Raw genomic sequence first — 23,129 nt, forward strand, 5'->3', positions numbered from 1 at the left:
TCACTTGAGATCAGGAGTTCAAGACCAGCCTGGCCAACATGGTGTAACACCGTCTCTACTAAAAATACAAAAATTAGCTGGGCATGGTGGCGCACACCTGTAATCCCAGCTACTCGGGATGCTGAGGCAGGAGAATTGCTTGAACCCAGGAGGTGGAGGTTGCAGTGAGCTGAGATTGTACCACTGCCCTCCAGCCTGGGTAACAATGAGACTCTATCTCAAAAAAGAAAAAAAGGAGTTTCTTGCTTTTTCCAGAAATACTTCCTCAACTGGGTGGGCATAATTGATATCTCAGAGAAGTTTAAATAAAATGGTAGCAGTGAAAGTACTTTGTAGAATACAGCCTGATGTGCAAACCAAAGGTGATGGTGATGTTAAGATTCAGTGAGTATATTTTTGCTTTGGAGGTTAGCTATTGAGTCTGTAAAATGTTTTGTTTCCAACCTACGGATGATCTTTTATTCTCACGGATGATCTCTTATTCTCACCCTTTTTCCTGGTTGCAGTTATTTTTTTTTAGCTTTTAAAAAGTGACTTTCTTGAGGCTGAATTGGAGACTAACCTGGTCAATATAGTGAGACCCCTGTCTCTACAAGAAAAAAAAAAGGTGACTTCCTCTTTTCAGTTTTTTGTGAAGTATTGTGAATCAAAGATTTTTCTTTTAACTTAAGCAAATGCAAAGTGTCACTGGAAGCTGAACCTCTGGTTTGAAATTTAATGCTGAGATTTGAAATCTGAGAGTTCTTGAGCGGTATCTTACCCAATCCTAGTGATTATTCCTTTGAAATGTTGCCATCAGTTTCTTTCTTTATTTGTGCTAACCTGGCATTCATGACCTACACTTCAGCTTCTCTATGACAACCAGACTAATCTTTAATTTAAAGTTCTCTAAGAAGAAGCATTTTTCATCTTGTTACTCTTCACAGACTTCATATTTGCAAAGAATCAATTCTAGACTCTTGTCCATCTTACAGAGTTCTCCACAGTCTAGGCTCTTATCTTAATTTTTATTAGATGGTACAGGTTGACTTTCTAATTTAGAAAGTCCTGAACTAGCATTTTACTTAACCTTTCGCACCTCCCTATGCTCCTTGTTAAATTAGAACAGGGTTTCTCAACGTTGGCCCAGTTGACATTTTGGGCCATATAATTCTTTATTATGGAGTTGTCCTGTGTATTGTAGGATATTAAACAGCATCTGTCTCTACCTAGTAGATGCCAATAACACTTCCTCAGTTGTGACAATCAAAAATGTCTTCAGACATTGCCATATGTCTCCTGGAGGACAAAATTGCCCCTGCTTGAGAATTGCTGCATTAGAAAGTATCATAGCTATGATTGTGCAATGTCCCCAACTAAATTCTGTGAGAGCAGGCCCCATAGCCCTACTTGGCACAGTCAATGGTACATGATAAGCACTCAGTACCCTGCAATGAATGAATCATTTGTTTTTGTTGAAGCCTCAAGAAATTACCCTTCAAGGAATTTCTGGGTATGCAGGTTGGAGTACAATGTTGCAGTCATGGCTCACTGCAACCTCCAACTTCTGGGTTCAAGTAATCTCACCTCAGCCTCCTGAGTAGCTAGGACTACAGTGTTTTTTTCTTTCTTTTGTTTTTTGTTTTTTTGAGATGGAGTTTCACTCTGTTGCCCAGGCTGGAGTGCAGTGGCACGATCTAGTCTCACTGAAGCTTCCCCCTCCCGGGTTCAAGCAATTCTCCTGCCTCAGCCTCCCCAGTAGCTGGGACTACAGGCACGCACCACCACACTCAGCTAATTTTTGTATTTTCAGTACGGACAAGGTTTTGCCATGTTGGGCAGGCTGGTCTCGAACTCCTCAACAGAACCACCCACCTCAGCCTCCCAAAGGGCTGGGATTACAGGCATGAGCCACTGCACGCTTGGCCAAAAGTTTGATTTTTTTTAGAGATAGAGTCTCACTATGTTGTCTGGGCTGATCTCAAACCCCTGGCCTCAAGTGATTCTCTGGCCTCAGTCTCCTGAGTCACTGGGATTACAGGCATGAGCCACCACACCTGGCAGATGTGATCTTAGAGAAATGCCATTGATTTAAGTACTAGAAGCAAGCTGCTTGTTTGCAGTATAAGTCAGCAGATTTCCCTCTCTATTGAAAATTACATAAATTCCTGTTTTGTTCACGTTGCTTGTATTCAGAGTGCTTGGTTTTAGTGGACAGGGACTATTTATTTTATTTTTTATTTTTTATTTTTGAGATGGAGTTTCGCTCTTGTTGCCTAAGCTGGAGTGCAGTGGCACGATCTCGGCTCACCTCAATCTCCGCCTCCTGGTTTCAAGCAATTCTCCTGTCTCGGCCTCCCGAGTAGCTGGGATTACAGGCATACGCCACCACGCCCAGCTAATTTTGTATTTTTTAGTGGAGATGGGATTTCTCCTTGTTGGTCAGGCTGGTCTCGAACTCCCAACCTCAGGTGATCCACCCACCTCGGCCTCCCAAAGTGCTGGGATTACAGGTGTGAGCCACCGCGCCAGGCCGGGACTATTTATTTTAAAGTTGCGTATATGCTGGGCGTGGTGATTCACACCTGTAATCCCAGCACTTTGGGAGGCCAAAGCGGGCAGATCACCTGAGGTCAGGAGTTCGAGACCAGCCTAGCCAACATGGTAAAACCCCGTCCCTATGAAAAATACAAAAATTAGCCAGGTGTGGTGGCGTGTACCTGTAATCCCAACTACTAGGGAGGCTGAGGCAGGAGAATCACTTGAACCCGGGGAGGTGGAGGTTGCAGTGAGCTAAGATCGCACCACTCCATGATCTGTGCCAGCCTGGGTGACAGAGCGAGACTCTGTCTCAAAAACAACAACAACAACAAAAAACAAACACTAAAGTTGCATATAGTTTATGGAGTATTCACATTTATTTTAGTTGATAAAATTATACAGTCATGTGTTGCTTAATGACAGGAATACATCCTGAGAAATTTGTCATTAGGTGATTTCATCATTGTGGGAACATCATAGAGTGTACTTGCACAAATTTAGATGGTACTGCACATCTAGACTATATGGTATAACTTATTGCTCCTGTATTATGACTGTATCTAATACTGTAGGCAGTTTGTAACACAGTGTAAGTATTTGTTTATCTAAACTTTTTTTTTTTGGGACTGAGTCTCGCTCTGCCACCCAGGCTGGAGTGCAGTGGCATGACCTTGGCTCACTGCTCACTGCAACCTCTGCCTCCCGGGTTCAAGCAATTCTTCTGCTTCAGCCTCCCAAGTAGCTGGGACTACAGGCGTGCAACAACATGCCCGGCTAATTTTTGTATTTACTTTAGTAGAGATGGGGTTTAACTATATTGGCCAGGCTGGTCTGAAACTCCTGACTTTGTGATCCGCCAGTCTCAGCCTCCCAAAGGGCTAGGATTATAGGTATGAGCCACCGTTCCTGGCCACATTTTTAAAGTACAGTAAAAATAGGGTATTGTAATCTTATGGGACCACTGTTGTATATGTGGTCCATCATTGACCACAATGTCATTACATAGTGCATGACTGTAGTTTCATGACCTTAAATTAATGCAGCTACAGCATTCACCATGCAATTTCTTCTTGATGTACTGTATGTTAACCTGATAAAAACAAAGTTCTAAAAATATGCCTCAGCTACAGTGCTGCTTTATTTGCCTTGTATTACCAGACCTTTTGTGCCAAACTTTTCCATTTGGCTGGAAAATAGTTGAAATGTTTAATGGAAGGAGCAGGCTTGCTTTGTTTTGTTTTGTTTTGTTTTGTTTTGTTTTTTTCCTCCAGAGGGCATTGAAATTCCTATACTTTAGTTAATTATAGACTTACAATATTTCCATATTTCTACTTGTAGATGAATCATGGCTAAGGACAAACGTCATCCTTGAATCCATCTTTAAATAATGAGAGTGGGAAATGCTGTTCTTTTAAAGCAACTATTCAAGCTGAAATCAGCCAATACGGTTTTCCCTTACACGCTGTAAAACATGTAGAAGTAGAAAGGGACTGCTGAATGCTCTGTGCAATTAGTCTTCATAATATTCTTTGAACGTAGGAGAGAAGAGAACCCATGACCACACAAAGTTACCTGTTTGCCCCAGACATTGAAACAGCTAGTTCCCAAGTCTAATTTCACTTTATACACTAACTTTACTCCCTCCTGGAGTTTCAGATAAAGGACATGTGTAAGGAGGGAACAGGAGACAGGTGTTGATAATGGGTTGGATTCCTTCCCTCCCTAGAAGATAGGCCTTTCTTTTTAAATCTAAACCTCAGGTGGCAGTGACTCAGGCACTAAATGTCATTGGTTTAATCAGTGAAACCAAATGCTTAGAGAAGAACAGTGGCTCCTGATTTGGGTTAGATTTAGGTGGCATCTTTTTTTTTTTTTTTTGAGATGGTGTTTTGTTCTGTCCAGGCTGGAGTGCAGTGGCCTAACCTAGGCTCACTGCAACCTCTACCTCCCGGGCTCAAGCAATTCTCCTGCCTCAGTCTCTTGAGTAACTGGGATTACAGGTGCCCACCACCATGCCTGGCTAATTTTTTAATTTTTGTATTTTTCGTAGAGAAAGGGTTTTGCCATGTTGGCCAGGCTGGTCTCGAACTCCTTACCTCAGGTGATCTGCCCTTCTTGGCCTCCCAAAGTGCTGGGATTACAGGCATGAACCATTGTACCTGGCCTAAATGACATCTTTACTGGGGCAAAGTGGTTCCTGTTACTTGGTTTCTGTGGTAAGCCAACTTGTATCTTCTGGTAGCATGTGTAGGTTTTACTTTGTGATATGTTAAAACCTAGTGATAAGAATTTATTAGAAGTAGTACTAACTAATATATAGTTTAGTGGTAATTTAGAAGAGATACCCAAGTAGAGATTTTTATTATCATTATGAAAGATTATATGTTAAAAGAAAGTTTGGAACACTGAAGTAGAAATTGTCAAAAACCCCATCACCCAAATGTGACAAATATTGTAAATTTTGTGTTCAAGTTTTTTTCACACTCCATTTAGCTGTTCCCCTATAATTAGAAGTCCAAGATAGATATAGATAGATCAATAGATCTAACATTGCAGCAAACATCTCCATGCTTATCACTTTTCTCACATTATGATTTACTTTCTTAGGATAAAACCTCAGGAACAGGATTACAAAATTAAGGGCAAGAGAAGCATTTTGGAGCAAATCAATTGGGCTACCATAGTAGACAGGCTGATTTGTACGGTTGCTTTATTTTCAATTTTACTTAAGGATGATGACTTAGAAAAACAACTATGGAACAAAGTAGAAAACATTTCAAGCATAGCAACTTCCTACTCAAGTGGAAATTCATGCTACTGGCTTAATTGCCTGGTGGGATGTGACAAGAACTGCACGAGTAACCTGGTTCCATTTACTTCTGAATGACTTCCTTGAATAGGCAGAAGGAATTGGGTTAAGTTGTTAGAAGTATGAGAGTGTGAAGCAGCTTTGGCAGGAATCACTAGCCATTTCTGATTTTTTTTTTTTTTTTTTTTTTTTTGAGTCAGAGTGTCTCTCTGTCGCGCAGGCTGGGGTGCAGTGGCGCGATCTCGGGTCACTGCAACCTCAGCCTCCCGGGTTCAAGAGATTCTTGTACCTCAGTTCTGGCGTAAGATGGTGTTTTTACAAGATGATTTCTAGGATTACAGGCATGCACCACCATGCCTGGCTAATTTTTGTATTTTTAGTAGAGACGAGGTTTCGCCATTTTAGCCAGGCTGGTCTCAAACTCTTGACCTCAGGTAATCCACCTGCTTCAGCCTCCCAAAGTGCTGGGATTACAGGCATGAGCCACTGCATCCGGCCTGGTTTTTTGGTTTCAAACCACAATAGACATTGCTGGATAATCAAGCTCATAGTTTCTTTTTGCTCTGCATGATATCCCTCCAAGAGCTTGTCTATTCTCGTGACTTCATGACAGTTCTTTGCCAATGATTTGCAAACATTATCTCCAGTCTTGATTGTTTCCCAGGTTTTATTTCTAAATACTCACTAGTCATTTTCACTTAGAAGCTTTGTCTTCTTTTCAAACCCAGCATTTCCAAAACTGACCTCATCTTGTTGCCCTAACTAGAACATGCCACAACGCATTTCTGCCCATAATGTCATTATTCTCTTAAGGCCCCCATATTTGCAAATCTGGAGTCATCTTTGTCTCCCTTCTCTGAATGCTACTGTGCTCACAGTCAGTACCATACAGTTAGTACTTGTTCTCAGTTTAATGCACACTTGTTTCATGTGACCTCCAAGGGCAGAACCAAGATTCGTGGGTGGAAGTTGCAGGGAGCCAGATTTGCCTCCATATAAGGAAGAACTTTTTAATACTTTGAGCTGTCTAAATGGAATGGGCTGCCTCCAGAAGTCTTGGGTTCTCCATCACTGAAGGTGTTTGAGCAGAGGCTGCCTGACTAATTGCTAATTGAAAGGACTGTTCTGGCATAAGATGGTATTTTTACAAGATGATTTCTAGAATCCCTCTAATCCTGAGAACCAGTGAGTCAATAGAAGGTAGCTTTGTCTCTCCTGCTCTCCTGTCTCTCTTTGACTCCCTTAGGACAGGGAAACTATTTTACCTTTCTTTTATATTCCGTACAGCGCTTAATTCAGGTGCTGGTCTCTTAATTGCCTAAAGATGATTATTTACAGGTTAATTTATTCTTTCCATTTTGTTCCAGTATTTGGTTAGACACCAGATGTTGTGGATTTTTTTCCTTTGAAACATCTTTTGTAGGCTGGGCACCGTAGTTCATGCTGTCATCCCAGCACTTTGGGAGACCAAGGCGGGTGGATCACCTGAGATCAGGAGTTCGAGACCAGCCAGACCAACATGGTGAAACCCTGTCTCTACTAAAAATACAAAAATTTACAGGGCGTGGTGATGCATGCATGCCTGTAGTTCCAGCTACTCAAGAGGCTGAGGCAGGAGAATCACTAGAACCTGGGAGGTGGAGGTTGTAGTGAGCCGAGATCATGCCATTGCACTCCAGCCTGGGCAACAGAGTGAGACTCCATCTCAAAAAATAACAATAATAATAAATAAATACAAATATCTTTTGTAGTAGCCTTATTTTACAGCTAGATGAATAACAGTTTTTAATCTAACTTTCTAGACCCTAATATCATCACTTGTCTCCACATCCCATTCTGTTTATCAGAGTACTTGTAAGCACTTTGCTTTCATCATATTATTCTTTCACTCTCAAAACCCTTGAATGACTTCACATTTATCACAACATCAAATTTAAATTTTCCCTGGCTTTCAGTGCCCTCCATAATCTGGCCCAGCTTGCTCATGCATCCTTGTTTCCTATAATACTCCATGTTCTATACAGGCTAACCCACTCACATTTTCTGTGCATAGCCTGCTTGGTCTCCTTTTTTGCTTTTGACTTGCTCTGGAATGGCTTCCCTTTTTTCTCTTACCTCTTCAAGATGCCTCACTTCCCTCCTGAAACCAAACTACTGCCAGTCCTCATGGATTTCCTCGGAACTCTCAGAGCATGTAGTAATTTATGTAATTCAGAACCATAGCAACAACATTCTGTGAAGAAAAATCTGCAAGAATAGGCTAATTTAACTTTCCCTAATCCAACTGGATATTCCCTTAAAACCTTTAAAAATATAGGCTGGATGTGGTGGTTCACATCTGTAATCCTAGCACTTTGGGAGGCTGAGGCAAGAGGACTGTTCGAGCCCAGGAGTTTGAGACTAGCCTGAGCAACATAGTGAGACTCTGTCTCTACCACACACATACACACATGCATACACACACATACAAAAAAAGCAAGGCATGGTGGCATGTAGTTATAGTCCTAGTAGTCCCAGCTACTCAGGAGGCTGAGGCCAGGAGGTCAAGGCCGCAGTGAGCTGTGAACACACCACTGCACACCAGTCTGGTCAATAGAGCCAGACCCTGTTTGTTTTTTTGTTTTTTTTGAGACAGAGTCTTGCTTTGTTGCCCAGGCTGGAGTGCAGTGGAGCGATCTTGGCTCACCGCAAGCTCCGCCTCCTGGGTTCATGCATGCCATTCTCCTGCTTCAGCCTCTCGAATAGCTGGGACTACAGGTGTCCACAACCACGCCCAGCTAATTTTTTGTATTTTTTTTTTAGTAGAGACAGGGTTTCACCATGTTAGCCGGGATGGTCTCAATCTCGTGACCTCGTGATCCGCCCGCCTTGGCCCAGCCGGTTTTTTTTTTTTTTTTTTCTTTAAATAAAAACCAAAAAACTTTAACAAATATAATCTACAGTATTTATTCCATTCACATTTTATTTTGTTGTCCTAACCAATATGTGTGCTTCTGGAAGGGAGGGACCATGTGTCGTCTGTTTCTTCAGTAGGCCCACAATGCTAAGCACTTTGATTTTATTAGCATCTTCTATATGCCTAGTTTTTCTAGGTACTGGAAGATACAGTCAGTGCAGGAGGTAGAATGGATGAATTCCCATCCTTGAGCCTATATTCCAGTACATAATATGTAGTGCTCACATTTTACATTTGAATTGCATTTTAACACTTCTGAAGTGATAACTCGTATCTATGAAATCACCTCTTTTGATCCTTATATATCTCTGTATGCTAGATGAGGATTACAATCTGTTATGTGACTGTGTAAAGTTACACAGTTAGTATGTACAGCTTGGGAGTCAGGCCTCAGTCTCCTAATTTTATTTGGATTTGTGTAATTTTGACCACCTCTGTTTCTGAAGCTTTTATGATGAATGCTTAAGTAGTTGGGAATCCAGACATTCATTTATGGAGGTTTACATGTAGTTCTTGGTTATTGACAATTAGAAATGGCAAGGAGCAAGATGAGGCAGACATACAGTTCTCTGCTCTGATACTTCTGTATTTGGGAGAAGCCTTATTTATTTATTTTAATAAAAGAGATGAGGTTTTGCTATGTTGCCCAGGCTGGTCTTGAACTTCTGGCCTTAAGCCATCCTCCTGCCTCGGCCTCCCAAAGTGCTGGGATTATAGGTGTGAGCTATCATGCCTGGCCTGAGAAGCCTTATTTTAAACATTTGCTTTCCAAATATGTCTCATCTATCCTGTATGTGATTGAAAAAAGTTGGCCTCCATGGAGAAAATTAAAAGCAGAAAAATGAAAGATGCTGACTGGGCATGGTGGCTCACACCTGTAATCCCAGCACTTTGGGAGGCCAAGGCAGGTGGATCACCAGGTCAGGAGATCAAGACCATCCTGGCTAACACGGTGAAACCCCATCTCTAATAAGAATACAAAAAATTAGCCTGGTGTGGTGGCACGCGCCTGTAGTCCCAGTCGGGAGGCTGAGGCAGGAGAATTGCTTGAACCCAGGAGGTGGAGGTTGCAGTGATCTGAGATTGTACCACTGCACTCCAGCCTGGGCAACAGAGAGAGACTCCATCTCAAAGAAAGAAAAATGGAAGATGCTAATAATGTAACTAAAGACACCATAAAGAGGCCTTCAGTCCATAGTGCTGTGCTTAGCAACAAGTCAGGACTGGATACTAGGATAAACCATGTAGTCACTTAATTTCTTAAAAGCCATTGTGGAGTAGCGAGAAGAGCTGCAGAGTTGGATTCAGAATATTTGTGCTCTAGGCCTGGGTTCTTTACTCACTGGTTGTTTGATCTCTGGCAAGCTTTTAACTGCTGTGAATGTCAGTTCAGTTTCTTCATTCTAAAAACAGGGATCAATATCTGCATAACATACCATGCAGGATTATTTTAAGTCTCAAAAGAATCAACAGATTAATAATGTTAAGCATTTACAACTATAATTATTATATTTAATTAATATTATATATTCTAAGAAGAGTACTTTCCTTATGGTACTTAGTTTGAAGATCTCTGTATCAGTGGGATTTGTGCCTGAGAAGGCAACATTTATTTGAAAGACAGGAGAGTTTGTAAGGTCTTGCAAAAGCAGATAAGTAAAAAATTAAACAAAAAAAGGAAAAAAAACCACTTCTCCATGGATTCGATAAGGGAGATAGCCATGCTGTGTTGAGGGGAGAGTGAGTAACAGCCTTTATTTATTTATTTTCTTACTTAAACACCCTTATTAGCCTACTGTTCTTTTTTTTTTTTTCTTTTTTTGAAACATAATCTTACTCTGTTGCCCAGGCTGGAGTGCAGTGGCGCAATCTCAGCTTACTGCAACCTCCGCCTCTCAGGTTCAACTAATTCTCGTGTCTTAGTCTCTTGAGTAGCTGGGACTACAGGCACACACCACCACGCCTGGCTAATTTTGTATATTTTAGTAGAGACGAGGTTTCACCACACTGCCCAGCTGGTCTCGAACTCCTGAGCTCACGCAATCCACCCATCTCGGCCTCCCAAAGTGCTAGGATTACAGGCGTGAGCCAAACACACAGTGTTTTTATTTTTATTTTTATTTATTTATTTTTTTTTTGAGACGGAGTCTCGCTCTGTCGCTCAGGCTGGAGTGCAGTGGCCGGATCTCAGCTCACTGCAAGCTCCGCCTCCCGGGTTCATGCCATTCTCCTGCCTCAGCCTCCCGAGCAGCTGGGACTACAGGCGCCCACCACCTCGCCCGGCTAGTTTTTTGTATTTTTTAGTAGAGACGGGGTTTCACCGGGTTAGCCAGGATGGTCTTGATCTCCTGACCTCGTGATCTGCCCGCCTCGGCCTCCCAAAGTGCTGGGATTACAGGCTTGAGCCACCGCGCCGGGCCACATACAGTGTTTTTAATGCATCGTATGTTTATAGTACTGGAATTACAGCGGCAAGACATGGTCCTTGCCTTAGGGTGGCTAGTTGCCTGTTAACTAGAGGAGATCAGATGCATTCAGGGGAGTATGGCCATAAACTCTTAGACTCTGAAGACTATTAAATAAATTATTTTATTTTATTTTATTATTACTAACGTTTTGAGACAGAATCTTGCTCTGTCACCCAGGCTGGAGTGCAGTGGTACTATCTTGGCTCATTGCAACCTCCCCTTCCCAGGTTCAAGCCATTCTTGTGCTTCACCCTCTATAGTAGCTGAGATTATAGCACGTGCCACCATGCCCAAGTAATTTTTGTATGTTTAGTAGAGACGGGATTTAGTAGAGATGGGGTTTTGCCATGTTGGCCAGGCTGATCTCAAACTCCTAGCCTCAAGTGATTGCCTGCATTGCCCTCCCAAAGTACTGGGATTACGGGCATGAGCTACCACGCCTGGCCAAATAAATGATTTTAAACCAGTGTGGGCAGTGTTGTGACAGAGATAAGTGCATAGTGTTGAGGTAGCACATACTAGAAATACTTCCCCAGGAGGTGATACCTTAGCTGAGACTTAAAGGACAATAGGAGTTCTAGAGGGGCAGATGGGAAAGGGAAAACATCTAAGCAGAGTGGATAGCATTATAAAGGCTCAGAAGTGAGAGAAAGCATGACTCTTTCTGGAAAACGCAAGTAGTCCCGGGTTACTGTAGTGTGCTAAGGAAAGATGTATCAAGAGATAAAACTGAGGAGTGGTAGAAGATTAAGCAGGACCAGATTAGAGGAACTCTTGTTTGGACTTTACCCTGAACGCTCTGGGGTATGTATCAAATGCAGCTGTAATATTATATCTCAAATGCAAATATAATTATAAATATTTCTTTAATGCCATTCAGTACTCTGGGAAATGTTGAGATATATCACTCTGACTATAATATGGAGAATGGATGAAGAAAGTTTATTACTGTAACTAGGGGAGACTAGCCAAGAAGTCATTGCAGTAATCTTGGTGAAGTCTTGATACCCTTTTTTTTTTGAGACAAGATCTTGCTTTGTTGCCCAGACTGGAGTGCAGTGGTACAGTCATGGCTTACTGAAGCCTCTGCCTTCTGGGCTTAAGCCATCCTCCCACCTCAGCCTCCGAGGTAGCTGGGACCACAGTTGTACGCCACCATTCTTGGAAAAATTTTAAATTATTTTTGTAGCGATGAGGTCTCCCTATGTTGCCCAGGCTAGTCTTGAACTCCTGACCTCAAGCAACCCTCCTGTCTTGGCCTCCCAAAGTGCTGGGATTAGAGGAGTGAGCCACTGTGCCCGTCCACTATCCTAACTCTTATCAGTCAGGATGGAGGCAAGGGGCATCTATTCATAAGCCTATGGATTTTGATGACTGATAAGATGTTGTGGGGGAGTTTGTGGAATCCTTACTATTTTCCAGGACTGTGCCAAGCACTTCTGCATGGATTCCTTCATTTATTCTCACTGAAGCCCTTTGGATTTTTGTACTATTATTGTCTTCATTATAAAGATAAGGAAATTGAGTCTCAGAAAGTTTGATAACTCCTTATAGTCACAAAGCCAGTGCATATTGTTATTCAAACCTCCAATCTCTCTGATTTCCTCTGAAGAACACTCTTTTTTTTTTTTTTTTTTTTTTTGAGATGGAGTCTCGCTCCGTCACCCAGGCTGGAGTGCAGTGGCGCGATCTTGGCTTTCTGCAAGCTCTGCCTCCCAGATTCATGCCATTCTCCTGCCTCAGCCTCCCAAGTAGTTGGGACTACAGGCGCCCACCACCACACACGCCCGGCCAATTTTTTGTATTTTTAGTAGCCAGGATGGTCTCGATCTCCTGACCTGGTGATCCGCCCGCCTCGGCCTCCCAAAGTGCTGGGATTGCAGGTGTGAGCCACCGCGCCTGGCCTAAAGAACACTCTTACCCACTATATAATACTGCCTAACAGTTTCCAGTTACTGACTTGATCAATCAGGTGATTGATGGCAGTGCTAGAGCAATGTTAGGGAAGATGATTTCTGTTCTTGGACATTTCAGGTTGCCTTTGGAACATCCAGATAGAGATGTCTAGGTGAAAGCTGGATTTTTTTTTTTTTTTTTTTTTTTTTTTTTTGGAGACAGGGTCTCACTCTGTCACCCAGGCTGGAGTGCAGTGGAATGCAGTGGTACAATCACTACTCGACCTCCTGGGCTCAGGTAATTCTCCCACCTCAGCCTCTTGGGTAGCTGGGACTACAGGTGTGTACCATCATGCCCGGCTAATTTTTTTATTTTTTGTAGAGATGGAATTTTGCCGTGTTGTCCAGGCTGGTCTTGAACTCCTGGGCTTAAACACTTCCTCCCACCTTGGTATTCCAGAGTGCTGGGATTATAGTTGTGAGCCACAGTACTTGACCTGAATCTAAAATTTAATCCAAATGAATGGCCTGAGCTAGATGGATATGCTGCTGTGGTAGTCTTTAGTCTATAGGTGGTTATGGTGGTACCACCTGGCAAATAGGCTGGCATTACTACAATGAGGTAGTCAGAGGCTTAGGAGTGTACATGACCACCTGAAGAATGTACATGTGTGTAGGGAATGAGAAAAGGTGTATCTTTCACATTACAATGTCACACTTCAATTCTGGACATTGTTTTCCATAACATCTCAAATCTCATCTTACTCCCACCAAGAACAAAAAAACAGTTTCTGTTCTTTTGTATTTGGTTAGTGGTAGAATGAGATTAGCTATAAATGGTAGCTGTATTGTCCTTTCTCATTCTGCTTAAGTCAGACAGCAGACTGTAGATTGTTTAGCAGCGAAAGCCTACAAATACAAGTGACATATGGAAAAAGGGAGCCAAAGTCCCATGAAGCTCTATTATTCAGCATTTAAGATTGGTAAATATTCACAAACTCTGGCAGCCTCTAGCAACACATGTACTGTGTTTTCATGTTAACAGTGGTCTCAACCTGAAACATCCATGTATGAAGGAACCTGTTTTATAACAGAATCGAGTGGTATCTGTTCATGGAAGGTAGCATAGGAGTTTATTGCATTCCTTGCCTTTTCCCCTGGATTTATAGCGTGGTGGATTGTATATATATGTGAGTCTGTGCCTTGATCAGTATGCATAATGGAACAGGGCAAGAATTCAGATATCAGTTGATAGTGTCATAACATCAGAGAAAGTGTGTTGACTGCTTAGGGTCTTCTCTATTTGAGAGTAGGACATAGACCTGGAAGCTTCGGCTGCTGCTGCAGGCCAGGGAATGGAAAGGTTTGTTTGGTTCTCATTCTCATTTTTTTTCTTTGCTTCTCTTTTAAACAACACTCTCTGACAAGTGATTGGGTCCACAGAGACCAGAGCTTGTACACAGAGAAGAATGGACAGAGATTATATTGTTTTCCTTACTTTATCTTGCGAGCTGCTTATCTCTTCCACAGGGAGGACAATGTGTTAAACTGAGATAATTCTGGCATGCTGTCATCTTTGGGGGAATCATAATTGCTGTGGTCATTTTAGGCAACTCCAAGGGAGTTGAGTTCATTCAGCTTCAGTTACCTGAACTGAATTCAGTTACCTGAATCAATGCTTTCATGAAATGGAATCTTTTCCAAGTCAAAGCTTGGATTGAAATTTCACTGACTAGTTTTTATGAGATCACTTAGAGTCTCAAATACTTTATGTAGCAGTGCATTGATCATATTTTACTCTTATGTGTGACTTATGGGCAACTTTTAGCACCCTTGTCCCTCTGGAGTTTTGGAATGCTATTTGTGAGGTTCATAACTTCATAAATATTTATTGAACATCTACTACCTGCCAGGTAGTAGTCTAGATGGTAGAGTATACAATAAGGAATAAGCTATATAAGGTCCTTTCTCTCTTGGAGCTTACTTTCTTTGGGATATTAGACATTGAATTAGGCTAGTTCAGATAAGATAGTACTTGTGAAAGATCTGTAACAAGTTCTGTTGGATGTGTCTAGTGTCCTTCCCTACTGCATGTCCAAATCTTTCTCATCTTCATTTGAAGGCTGGCTCAAATGGCAGCTTCTCCATCATATCCTTATCTGATCCTTCCAGCTGATATATTCCTCCCCTCTTTGAAATCTCATGCCTCTCTATCAGCAACTTTCTTATGTCACCTTAATATTTTTTTCTATTTGTTTCATACTTGTTAGTGCATATGTTAAGTCTCCCCATTAGACTATAAATTATTGAGGGCATACTGGGCACAGTGGCTCACGCCTGCAATTCGAGCACTTTTGGAGGCCAGGGCGGGTGGATTACTTGAGGTCAAGAGTTCGAGACCAGCCTAGCCAACATAGTGAAACCCTGTCGCTACTAAAATTACAAAAAATTAGCCGGGCATGGTGGTGCGCACCTATAACCCCAGCTACTTGGGAGACTAAGGCAGGAGAATCCCTTGAACCTGGGGGGGCGGAGCTTGCAGTGAGCTGAGATCCTGCCACTGCACTCCAGCCTGGTTGACAGAACGAGACTTTGTCTGAAAAAAAAATATTAAGGGAAGAGTAAATATCCTGTTCATCTTTGTTTGGGATATTTCACATTCAGGCAGAGGATGTTGTGGGAAAAAACACACTGAACTTAGAGTCAGAAGATGAATTGAGTACTGGCTTCTCTATTCAGTGGCTGTGTGACTAGGCAAGTCATTTAACTTCACTGAAACTAAGTTTTCTATCACTAAGCATGTAGTAATCATCCTTCTGTTCCTGAATAGTTGTCGGGAGGCTCAAACTGAGATAATATCTGTGACTATCCTTTGCAAATTCTAACTTTCCACACACAGTATCATAGTAAATATTGAGTAAGTATTTGAATGAGTAAGCATTTACTTTAGTGAACACCTTTTCCTGAGCAGTTCTCTTGCTTACTGAGGTCTTTTGATTTTGTAAATATACTAGACTACTTTTTTATCTGATTTTTTGTATTGTTCCATTTTGCAGATGACATCTTAATTTTATTAAACTATTCTGTTCCTGAGAATTGGCATCTTCTTCATCCACCTGGGGGTGACCAGGAATTTTCTGTTTTTCTCTCTGTAGGTGCTATTTAATATTTAAATAACAAATGACATTTGATCTGTTTCAGCAGGTGGTCCATTATGGCTGACATGCAAAATCTGGTAGAAAGACTGGAGAGGGCAGTGGGCCGCCTGGAGGCAGTATCCCATACCTCTGACATGCACCGTGGTTATGGAGACAGTCCTTCAAAAGGTAGGCAGTCCACAGCCCAGCAGAATGCTTTCTTTGAGTGTCTTGGCCTGAAAATTTTCTGTTATTCTCTCCTTTGGAGCTAACTTCCCAAAACTTAATCTAGGTGGTTTATCTTTTGTAATTTGTATTGCTGTGAACAGATAAGAGAGGAAAGGAAATGACTTGTACAGGGAGGCCTGTGGTTAAGTTATTTTAACACAAGAACTTCCTGCTTGTGTGATATTTCCTGTTCTTTCTTTAGCAGAATGACTCCAATGTAAGTCAAATGACAAGTGATAATAAAATTCCTCTCTCCAAACAGTTGGCAAATTGGACATTTTGCACATGCAGCAATTGAAACATAGAATGTTAGCACTAAAAGAAACCTTGGAGGATCATTTTGTTTATTTTCATTTTATAGATAAAGAAAATTGGCCAGGCGCGGTGGCTCAAGCCTGTAATCCCAGCACTTTGGGAGGCCGAGACAGGTGGATCACGAGGTCAGGAGATCGAGACCATCCTGGCTAACATGGTGAAACCCCGTCTCTATTAAAAAATACAAAAAACTAGCCGGGCAAGGTGGCGGGCGCCTGTAGTCCCAGCTACTCGGGAGGCTGAGGCAGGAGAATGGCATAAACCCAGGAGGCGGAGCTTGCAGTGAGCTGAGATCCGGCCACTGCACTCCAGCCCAGGCGACAGAGCGAGTTTAGTCAAGGTCACACAACCAGTTAGTGGTGATACTGAACCTAGAACCCAGGTTTCCTTACTCCTGTTCCAGTATCCTGTTGACTGTATTACCTTGCCTCCTCACTTTCATATAGAAGCACGTTTTAAAGAAGCCTCCTTCTGATGCATGGCTGATTCTTCGTGGTGTGTTTGTCTTTAGCAGGAGCAGCTCCGTATGTGCAGGCATTTGACTCACTGCTTGCTGGTCCTGTGGCAGAGTACTTGAAGATCAGTAAAGAGATTGGGGGAGATGTGCAGAAACATGTAAGGATGTTTTGCCTTTTTCCCCTTCTTTTAAGGACTGACAGCTTTCTTCAGTCAGCCAAGGTCCTCATCCTTGGTTTAAGAGCTCCTTGAGAAGTGCCTCTTGGTTTGAAGCATTACACATGTTATTTTTCTTTTACCTGTACTGAGGAGTTCAGTCCAGCCACAGAAACGATTCCTCCTATTTTTCTAGGCCCCTTGCTTTTATCACATATTTGTACAGAAAGCTTGCTTGGTACATAAATTATGGTTCTGTTCATCTTTGTAGCGAAGAACATGCACTAGTTTGATCCCAACATATTATATAATCAAACTTACAGTGGCTTATTTAAAGGAGTCATTATCATGACTTACCATTTATAAAACTATGCTTGATAGTTATTAGTTATGCTAATGTGGGTTATTTTCACACTTAACCCACAGCAAGAATATGAAGTAGGCAGTGACAGGTGCCTTTCCTCCCACCTTCCTTTATGCCTCCTACGTCATCACCACCACTCCCTACCCCCACCCTACACTCACATATACATTCTACCTCTATTTTTGGGACGCAAAAAACCTTCCTGCTAGCTCACCGAATGATCCTTTATAAACAGTAACCATGCTCGGGATCTTCTTCACCTAAACCTTTCTCCAAGACTGGTTGCTTGGGTTTTGGAAAATCTATTTTGAGCCTCTCAAATACCATCTGTTGCCAATGGTTTTAGCTCTAGAGAGTGGGACTGGGACTTTAATAAGGGTGTGGAGGCTTGCATTTTTACTTTATACAGTTCTGTAACATTTGAAAAAACTTTAAAACATTTATCATTTGTGTTTTAAAAATGCAAATCCAGAAAAAAATAGATTTCTTTCTTTGAATTTTTGTATTTTAATAGTGCTTATAGTCTCATGTTTCTTAAATTCTTTTGACTACGAATGACCCTTAGAAATAAAGAACATATTTGTAACTGAGATAAAAGTTTCACAAAATGATATTTATACTACTTCTGCTATACTTTTTTTTTTTAACTTTTTATTTGGAAATAACTTGAAGTTGGTGTGCTGCACTCATACTTTTGTTGTATTAAGCTCACTAAATTGATTTAATTATTTATTAATGGGTCATGGTATCTAGCATTTGAGAGAGAGCTTTAACCTAAAGGAGTGAATACCTTGAGAATTTTCGGCATAAATTTAGGCCTTTGCCTTTACTCCTGTCTCCAGTTTTTGAGAAAAGAAAGGTGTTTTTTTGGTTGCTGTTTGTTTTATTTTGCTGATGTGAAATAGGAAGGATTTTTCAGTGCACAGTATCACAATGCATGTGTAAGGTGCTAACATGACTTCATTTAAGGCTAGGTGATTATCCATTTAACTTCACTTCCAACTCTGGATATGTGTCCCTGATGAGTTCCAGTAGGAACAGTAGTATATGTAATTCTGCTATCAGTCCCTGGAATCCGGAATCATGAGGAGGATAACATGAAGTGCCTGGGTGGCTATCAGAGTACATGGAAGTAGAGGTTTCAGGTTATTCTTATCAAGACTTCTCCAGTTATAATGTGTCATCAATAGCTGATTCTTCTTTCTGGCAGGCGGAGATGGTCCACACAGGTTTGAAGTTGGAGCGAGCTCTGTTGGTTACAGCTTCTCAGTGTCAACAGCCAGCAGATGTAAGTTCACTACTAGCTGGTTTCATTTTGGTTTGATGCTCAGGACAAGTTGAGAGATTTCTGTCAAGCTATTATAACATTTTAAAATAGACTTACTAGGCTTTTGATAATATATGTTCATACCAAGTCCCAGAGGTAGAGCCATACTTTAAGTGCCTTCATGGGAAGGCACTATTGAGTACTTAATGGTCTCTACTGACTTTTTCTCTGTCATTTTGCATAGGCCCGTGGTTATTCCTGGGACTTTGCTTGCCTCCCTCTTTGCTGAATCCACATTCATCATAGTGTCTCCAAAGCCCTTTAAAGATGATTCTCTTGCTTCACTGTGGATGGGCTTTAGTAGTGCTCCTGTGGAGATCTTAAAACTCCTGTAGTATTGCTTCTCTCTTCATCCTTCACTGGTTGGGAGAATCTCCCTTTAATTTTACTCCCACCTCAAAATTTTATGGTGCAAGATGTGAAAAGCTGAATTAGAGAAAATTTAGATTTCTCTTGGAGTCAAAGAAAATAGGTTGCCTTCTTTTGCATTTGGCTTTCCTACAGAGGAATAATAAAGCAAGTTGTCTTAAATGCTGTATTAAAACCCTTGACTCTCAGCATGCCTAGATAATACAAAAATAGTGCAAGATAATGTCATATATATTAGATTCTGGTTAAGCATACTGGCTTACTTCTGTAATCCCAGCACTTTGGGAGGCTGAGGCAGGAGGATCACTTGAGGCCAGGAGTTTGAGACCAGCTGGGGCAACATAGCAAGACCTTGTCTCTACTAAAAATTAAAAAAAAAAAAAAGTAGCCAGGCAAGGTGGTACATGCCTATAGTCCCACCTACTTGAGAGGCTGAAATGGGAGGAACATTTGGGACTGAAAGTTTGAGGTTGCAGTGAGCCCTGAACACACCATTGCACTCCAGCCTGGGCGACACAGCAAGACCTTCTCTCAAAAAACAATGTGTGTGTGTGTATATATAGATACTATCTAATTCTAATCTGTAGAATTAGATTCTAATTCTTAATCTGTCCTGAATGGTTAAGATCTGAGAATTGAGATGTTCAGGAAATGGAGCTTTGGAGGAAGGGTGCAAACAAACAAAATTCATCCATTTTGCCAAGGTGCCTACTTGAATGCTAAGCCCCTAATTGTTTTTTATTTTATTTATTTATTTATTTTTAAATCTGTTTTTTGAGACAGGGTGTTGTTTTGTCACCCAGACTGGAGTGTAATAGTACAATCACAGCTCACTGAAGCCTTGACCTCCCAGGCATAAATGATCCTCCCACCTCAGCCTCCTGAGTAGCCTTGACTACAGTGTGCGCCACCACGCCTGGCTTGCTTATTTATTTATTTAATTGTTTATTTATTTTTGAGATGGAGTCTCACTCTGTTGCCCAGGCTGGAGTGCAGTGGTAGGATCTCGGCTCACTGAAACCTCCACCTCCCAGGCTCAAATGATTCTCCCACCTTAGCCTCCTGAATAGCTGGGACTACAGGCATGTGCCACCATGCCCAGCTGATTTTTGTATTTTTATAGAGATGGGGTTTCACCATGTTGCCCAGGCTGATCTTGAACTCCTGGACTCAAGCAATCTGTCTACCTTGGCCTCCCAAAGTGCTGGGATTACAGGCATGAGCCACCATGCCTGGCCCTAATTCTTTTTATTATTTGTAGAGACAAAGTTGTGCTGTGTTGTCCAGTTTGGTCTCGAACTCCTAGTCTCAAGCATTTCTCCTGCCTTAGCCTCCCAAAGTGCTGGGATTACAGGCGTGAGCCACCATGCCTAGACTAAGCCCCCTAATTGCATTTGATTCATCAGTTCTTTACTCAGCAGCTACTACATGACTAGCAATGCATTGAGGGCTTTAATGATGATAAAAGAGCTCATCTTTGAAGAATTAATGAGAAAGTAAAACATATTCACATGGGTCCATTGATAGTTTGTATTAGTGAGTGATAAAATGCCAAAATTGGTTATTCTGACAACAAATGCTGTAGGAGGCTGGTGTGGTTGGGTTGGAGGGCCCTCATGAAGCGTGAGGAAAATGTGGATTCATGGAAAAAGAAGAGAACATCATGAGTAAGGCACAGGAATGATGTCCTGAGTATATGTCCTCTAAGTGGAACAAAAAAGAGACAAGTGGCTGAAATGGAGGTATTGTGGTATAGCTGAAGTATGGATCCTGATCATGAAGAACCATCAGGTGCAGCCTGAGGAGTTGGGACTCTATGAGGAGAGTGAGATGATGAGCAGTATTTTAGCCTTAGGAATCAGGACAGGACTAATGCAGTTTATTTGGGTGCTTACTAGAGTCCATAGAGAATTCTTACCTTCAGGATCAGAAGGCATAGACACCTTTGTGGAAAGATGTTAATCTGAATCTTTTCTTGTATCTTTTCCTAGAATAAGCTTTCTGATTTGTTGGCACCCATCTCAGAGCAGATCAAAGAAGTGATAACCTTTCGGGAGAAGAACCGAGGCAGCAAGTTGTTTAATCACCTGTCAGCTGTCAGCGAAAGTATCCAGGCCCTGGGCTGGGTGGCTATGGTGAGCAGTGCAGATTCCAGGGCTGGGGGTGTGGGTATAGATTCTAAGAGGGAAGGCAATATAGTTGGAGAGGTCCTGAGTCACTGACAGGTTGTTTCTCTCTAGGCTCCCAAGCCTGGCCCTTATGTGAAAGAAATGAATGATGCTGCCATGTTTTATACAAACCGAGTCCTCAAAGAGTACAAAGATGTGTAAGTTCAGCCTTTTCTTTTCTTTCTTTCTTTTATTCTTTTCTGAGACAGTGTCTCGTGTTGTCACCCAGGCTGAAGTACAGTGGCACAATCACAGCTCACTGCAGCCTCAACCTCCCAGCTTAAACAGTCCTCCCACCTCAGTCCCTCAAGTAGCTGGGACTTCAGGCATGCTACACCATGCCTGGCTAATTTTTTAATTTTTTCGTAGAGATGAGATCTCACTGTTTCCCAGGCAGGTCTCTAATGATTCTCCTGCCTTGGCCTCCCAAAGTGCTGGGGTTACAGATATGAGCCACTGTGCCCAGCCAAGTTCAGCCTTTTCTCAAGGGGTAAAGGATAAACCCATTTGGTTACTTGCTGGAGTAGCACTTTGGAGTTACTGAAGGCTGCCCTTAGCCACTGTGCTGGTTTTATCTCGGGGCTGCTTTCTGGAGAGCTTTACAGATATTGTCTCACAGCTGCATTTGCAAACAGGAAATGTTTCTGCTTCCACTTCTGCTTTCTCTCCTTTGTTGATAGAGGCCCTTTTAGCCTTCTGGGTTTAGGAAGTTTTGCTGACAGTAACATGGACTAATGCCCTTTATATAAGATTTTGTTCCTTTGTTGAGAATTTGTTATCTGGCCCAATGGCAAAGGGTTCAATAGGACTTAATAGAAATTCTTCATGCAGTCAGTTAAAGTGAGAGTAAGGCTGCCTAGCCAGTGCAGGTATTACGTAGGGCAGTCCTTGTATGTCTAACCACATACGTCTACCAGTTCTGACTTCTCCATTGCTGGTTTTGAACTGGAATGATTGCAGGCAAAATTTATGAAGTTGCATATCTACACAAACCCTTCCTTTCTTCCATCCTTCATCAATCAACAAACATTTATTAACTACTCTTTTTTTTTTTTTTGAGACGGAGTCTCGCTCTGTCACCCAGGCTGGAGTGCAGTGGCCGGATCTCAGCTCACTGTAAGCTCCGCCTCCCGGGTTTACGCCATTCTCCTGCCTCAGCCTCCCAAGTAGCTGGGACTACAGGCGCCCGCCACCTTGCCCGGCTAGTTTTTTGTATTTTTTAGTAGAAACAGGGTTTCACCGTGTTAGCCAGGATGGTCTCGATCTCCTGACCTCGTGATCCGCCCGCCTCGGCCTCCCAAAGTGCTGGGATTACAGGCTTGAGCCACCACGCCCGGCTATTAACTACTCTTTTTAAGTAATACTATACCTTCCTGTGAGTGAAATGTGTCCCAGAACAACAGGCACTTCTTTATCCTTCTAGCAACATGGAATTAAGCATGACAGTGTTTTGATATATCCCACCATTATCCCATCACTTTACAGTTGAGGAAACTAAGTCTCAGGCTAAATAACCTTCCCAGCTAATACACAAGAAGAGAGGGGACTTGGACCATAGGTACAATGCTATTTCTATAATGTAATGCTGATTGTTTCCTCCTAAAGGAAAGTTTAAGTTTGCTTTTGGTGGGGGTGGGCATATTTTGACATAAGGCATTGTCTTGTAAGGCAGTTAAGTTTCTTAGAGTTCCACAGTGAAACTTAAGAGCTCTCCTCTCTACCATGGTTTTATGTACAGAATGTCTGCTTTTATCAGTTTTACATATTAGATTGTGTTTAAGTTCTACTTTGGAAAAAGTTTCAATAAGCAAGTGGTCAAAAGAAAAAAAAGTTTTGGTACTTAAAACAGTTTGAGAAACATTGCTATGAGAGATAGAGATAGAATCCAGAGTCTCTATCTTAGTGGAGTTTGGTCTGATTAGGGTAATAGACTAGGTTGTGTATACATAGAAGTTTGGTGA

General features: G+C 41.9%; 1 protein-coding gene across 10 annotated transcripts in view; it reads left to right on the forward strand.

Moving 5' to 3' along the window:
* Positions 1 to 23,129, forward strand: part of CAP1 (cyclase associated actin cytoskeleton regulatory protein 1) — a 33,954-nt gene that overhangs the window by 3,602 nt on the left and 7,223 nt on the right. For 3 of the 10 annotated variants that reach the window (XM_010354212.2, XM_010354211.2, XM_010354207.2), the window contains exons 2-6: positions 15,850 to 15,974; positions 16,840 to 16,943; positions 18,515 to 18,592; positions 20,992 to 21,135; positions 21,241 to 21,326. In XM_010354212.2, the coding sequence (XP_010352514.1) occupies positions 15,863 to 15,974; positions 16,840 to 16,943; positions 18,515 to 18,592; positions 20,992 to 21,135; positions 21,241 to 21,326 (524 nt within the window). In that variant the 5' untranslated portion in view covers positions 15,850 to 15,862. The remainder of the gene's footprint in view (positions 1 to 15,849; positions 15,975 to 16,839; positions 16,944 to 18,514; positions 18,593 to 20,991; positions 21,136 to 21,240; positions 21,327 to 23,129) is intronic. The other 7 variants (XM_030942231.1, XM_010354208.2, XM_010354206.2 and 4 more) reach the window with 3 other exon arrangements.

This window comes from Rhinopithecus roxellana, chromosome 12 (genome assembly GCF_007565055.1).
Source record: "Rhinopithecus roxellana isolate Shanxi Qingling chromosome 12, ASM756505v1, whole genome shotgun sequence".
Lineage (NCBI taxonomy): Eukaryota > Metazoa > Chordata > Mammalia > Primates > Cercopithecidae > Rhinopithecus > Rhinopithecus roxellana.